General features: G+C 46.9%; 1 protein-coding gene across 1 annotated transcript; it reads left to right on the top strand.

The window, feature by feature from the left end:
• Window positions 1–875: 875 nt before the first annotated feature.
• On the top strand, window positions 876–1,265 carry LOC120700874. Its single transcript, XM_039985080.1, has one exon. It carries the CDS (start codon window positions 876–878, stop codon window positions 1,263–1,265), a length of 390 nt encoding a protein of 129 aa, XP_039841014.1.
• The last annotated feature ends 3,816 nt before the right edge of the window (window positions 1,266–5,081 follow it).

The raw sequence follows: 5,081 nt of genomic DNA, 5'->3' as shown, positions 1-5,081 counted from the left end.
TTCAGAAGCTCACTGGATGCATGGCTACCCTAAACAGATTTCTATCGAGACTCGGCGAAAGAGGACTCCCTTTCTTCAAGCTACTTAAGAAGCAAGATAAGTTCAAATGGTCCCAGGAAGCAGCCGAAGCACTCGAAGATCTTAAGCAGCACCTCCAGTATCCCCCTATCCTTACAGCTCCAATGCCAGGAGAAGAGTTGCTCCTCTATATCGCAGCTACCATACACGTTGTCAGTACAGCAATTGTGGTAGAACACAATGAAGTGGGCCACGCCTACGGTGTCCAAAGACCAGTTTACTTCATAAGTGAAGTACTCTCTGAATCAAAGGTGAGATACCCACCAATTCAGAAGCTCCTCTACGCAATACTGATCACTTCAAGGAACTTGCGACATTACTTCGATGAGTACAAGATATCAGTCGTCACAGACGTCTCACTGGGTGATATCTTACACAATCGAGACGCGACAGGTCGAATCTCCAAATGGGCAGTCGAACTAGGGGCACTCGAGATGAAATTCGCGCCAACAACAACAATCAAGTCTCAAGCCCTAGTCGACTTCCTGGCTGAATGGAGGGAAAATCAAGTACCCGCTCCACAATCCGTTTCATATCACTGGACCATTTACTTTGATGGATCACTAAAGTTGGGTGGAGGAGGAGCAGGCGTACTCTTCATCTCTCCAAAAGGTGAGCAACTCGAGTACATTTTCCAAATTCTCTTCGAAGTATCCAACAACGAAGCAGAATATGAAGCTCTCCTACATGGCCACCGACTGGCCATCTCCCTTGGCATCAAACGACTACTCGTCTACGAAGACTCCCTCCTCGTGGTCTAACAAGTAAACAAAGAGTGGGACATCAACAAAGAAACCATGGACGCCAACGTTACAGAGATCAGGAAACTTGAAAACAAGTTTTCAAGATTGGAAATCCATCATGTCGTCCGCGACAACAATGTGGCAGCAGACGTCCTTTCAAAACTCGGCTCCGACCGAGCAGAAGTCCCTCCAGGAATCTTCGTCCATGAGCTTCATCACCCTCAATCAATACTTCCACCAATGGAAGTCGACTCAATTCCTCAAGAAACTAGTCGAGAGGTGATGATGATTGAAGACAACTGGCGCACTACGTTTATCGACTACATCAAGGACAAAGTATTCCCACCGGGAATCAAAAAAGATGACGCAGAAGCAGTACGCATCATGCGTCGCAGCAAGAATTACATCCTTGTTGACAACAAACTCTACAAACGAGGCGCATGATCCATCATACTCATGAAATGTGTCACAACAGAAGAAGGAAAAGGAATCCTACAAGAAGCTCATGAAGGCACATGCGCAAACCACGCAACTTCACGTACGCTGGTCGGCAAAGTCTTCAGATCAGGATTCTACTGGCCCACAGCATTATCAGACGTAGAACTACTCATCAAATGATGTTCAGGATGCCAATACTTCGCCAAACAGAGTCACTTGCCTGCCCACAACTTAATAACCATACTCCATCTTGGTTGTTCGCCTGCTGGAGCCTTGACATGATAGGACCCCTCCCAACAGCGCCAGGAGGCTTCACACACGTACTGGTGGCAGTCGACAAGTTTACCAAATGGATTGAAGTCAAGGCAATCAAAAAGATCTCATCATATCGTGCAGTCGAGTTCATCAGTGAAATACTCCACAGATTCGTTTTTCCCAACACAATCATAACCGACCTTGGATCAAACTTCACTTCAAAAGAATTCTTGGATTATTGTGAGAACTCCAGCATTGATGTCAAATATGTATCAGTCGCACACCCAAGAGCCAACGGCCAGGTGGAACGCATCAACGGACTAATAATTGATGGCCTAAAGAAAAAGATCTTCGATTCTACAAGCAAGAAGGGAGGAAAATGGCTAGCAGAACTACCAATGGTAATCTGGGGGCTACGCACCCATCCTAGCAAGGCCACTGGTCAAACACCTTTCTTCCTGGTATACGGCTTTGAAGCAATACTGCCGGCAGACGTAATGTGGAAGTCCCCTCGTATAGAGATGTATCACTCATCAGAAGACGATGGAAGCCGCCAACTGGAACTGGACTCACTCGATGAGATAAGATGCAATGCATTGCTATGATCAACTCGATATCTCCAAAACATGCGAAGATATCACGATCGCAACATCCAAACAAGATCTTTCAACATCGGAGACATAGTCCTCGGCAGAATTCAAGATGAAACAGGTCTGCACAAACTCAATTCAAGATAGGAAGGACCTTTCATCGTCACTAAAGTCACAGGACCGGGATCCTACCGAATGATCTACGCGGACGGACTAGAAGTCCCCAACTCATGGAACATCGAGAATCTCCGGAAGTTCTATCCGTAAGCTGTCAGAGACCACCTCCCGGATTTTAAATTTCAATAAAGAAACATGGTCCTTCAGGAGTTCAATTCAAATGCCAAAGACATCTTCATAAGTGGTAACTCCATCGGCTACCTCGAATACCAATCTTTCTTTGTTCACTCAAAGTCAAAGGCACGGCGAATCGAGTAGTCGGGGCTAAGGGACATGAGCCCTGCGGCCCCAGAGACAAGTTCTCTACCCTCTTCAGGAGTCTTAACTCCATCAGCTATCTCGAATACCAACCTTTCTTTGTTCACTCAAAGTCAAAGGCACGGCGAATCGAGTAGTCGGGGCTGAGGGACATGAGCCCTGCGGCCCCAGAGACAAGTTCTCTACCCTCTTCAGGAGTCGTAACTCCATCGGCTACCTCGAATACCAACCTTTCTTTGTTCACTCAAAGTCAAAGGCACGGCGAATCGAGTAGTCGGGGCTAAGGGACATGAGCCTTGCGGCCCCAGAGACAAGTTCTCTACCCTCTTTAGGAGCCATAACTCCATCGGCTACCTCGAATACCAACCTTTCTTTGTTCACTCAAAGTCAAAGGCACGGCGAATCGAGTAGTCGGGGCTAAGGGACATGAGCCCTGTGGCCCCAGAGACAAGATCTCTACCCTCTTCAGGAGTCGTAACTCCATCGGCTACCTCGAATACCAACCTTTCTTTGTTCACTCAAAGTCAATGGCATGGCGAATCGAGTAGTCGGGGCTAAGGGACATGAGCCCTGTGGCCCCGAGACAAGTTCTCTACCCTCTTCAGGAGTCGTAACTCCATCGGCTACCTCGAATACCAACCTTTCTTTGTTCACTCAAAGTCAAAGGCACAGCGAATTGAGTAGTCGGGGCTAAAGGACATGAGCCCTACGGCCCTAGAGACAAGTTCTCTACCCTCTTCAGGAGTCGTAACTCCACCAGCTAAGAGACACGAGCTCCGCAGCCGAAAGGAACAGGCTTCCTATCTCCCAAGAGGATTCTTCTCATCCATGAGACGACAACTGATCGACTACTATGGTACTCGGCTTTCGGAGGGACAAGTTCCCTATCTCAAAAGAAGACTAACTCACCCATGAGGTGCCAAGTCGTCGACTACTACGGTACTCGGCCTTTGGAGGCAAAAGTTCCCTATCTCCAAGACATACTCGTCCATGAGATGATAGTTCATCGACTACTACGGTACTCGACCTAAGAAGAGACAAGATCTCATGAAAAACTATTCATCCACAAGATGGAAGCTAAGGAAGAGACACAATCTCTACATCCATGATTACTCAAGCAAAGTTCTCATAAAAAGAACTCGACAACTCATTGGCAAAAAAGTCATAATTACATGGCAAGGATGAGATACAGTACATCCTACTATTCTATCAACTTTACAATCTGGTCAGCCACAGGCTCAGCCTCCTCTACATACTTGACGAATTGGTCATGGTCACACTTGGAACACGTGCCATCGCCAAGAACGGCTATCCTCGCCAAAGGCCAATATGATTTAACAAGCCCGAGAGCTTGCGCTACACAATTCCTAGAAGTTTCAGCCAAGTACTCGGCAAACTTCTGAGGGACCCTCTGCAGCCGATCTGCCAAGCTGCCACCAGACTCCTTGGCTAAACTTACGAACTCGACCACAGTCTAAGCCGCCACTCTGAGTTCCTGCAACTCCTTCTGATGGTTCCCAGTGCCGTCTGCGGGTACAACAAGAAGGACGTAAGCACCTGTGTGATCAAAAACAGAACCTCAGAACAAAGATCAGGAAGTCACCTCGGTTCTTCTGGATCACTTCCTTTAGCATCTTCACCCTCTGCTCGAGCGCAGCTTTATCCTTCTTAAAAGTAGCATTCTCCGCCTCTAGCAGAGTGATCTTCTGACGATCCACCTTAGTCGCCTTCAGCTTCTGTGACTTCAAATATGACCGGTTGGCCATTTGCTGCAACAACACAGTCAGTCTACAGAAAAATCACACACAAGGAAAAAGTACTCGAAAAATGTACTTACCACAGAAAACTTGGTGAATTCCAGAATTACAGCCTGGAACTTCTTCATATTCCCAGCCGTCAACTGTGGATCATCCTCAAGTTGCTCACCATGATAACATTCAAAAGGAGGAGGGGGCGTCGTAGTTTCTTCCATGAGGCTGTCACCCGATTCCTCCACTTCTTCAGCATCCGGCGAGTCACCTGTTGTCTTATCCGCGTGAAGCAATCGAGCAACCGGAAGAACCTTCGAACCATTGTAAAGAGGAATGATGGGCTCACCAACTGGAATCTCCTCCGAAGGTTGCAATTCAGCCACACTGTTGACGCTCACTAACGACCATTTCCAGGCGTCAACTTGATCAGAAAATCATGAGAGTTTGCATTTCTTACACGCATCTTTATCCAATAAAGTCCCTAAACCACACTTAACCTCCTAGAAAATGCAAGTTGTGTTTTTGAGCTAATATGCAGGTTGCAAGCACACTTTGGCCCGACATAAAATCACAGAAAATATCAGAGCGACGATTCAGGCTCAATTGGACCAAGTTTAGCCCAAGAACCAACCCAAACCTAGTCAAGACAAGGCAAGCCCCAGCATTCAGACAATAGGAGGCCTAAGACAGCCCGTTGGAAGAATGTTTTAACTCCTTATGATAAGTTGAAAGGATGAGTTTTGCTTTGCTCTATCATGTCTGTTGTGCTTAGTTTGAAAATAAGAGTTCTC

Source organism: Panicum virgatum, chromosome 3K, assembly GCF_016808335.1.
Source record: "Panicum virgatum strain AP13 chromosome 3K, P.virgatum_v5, whole genome shotgun sequence".
NCBI classification, from domain to species: domain Eukaryota; kingdom Viridiplantae; phylum Streptophyta; class Magnoliopsida; order Poales; family Poaceae; genus Panicum; species Panicum virgatum.
Note: the sequence above shows the minus strand (reverse complement) of the source record. Positions and strands in the feature narration are given on the sequence as shown.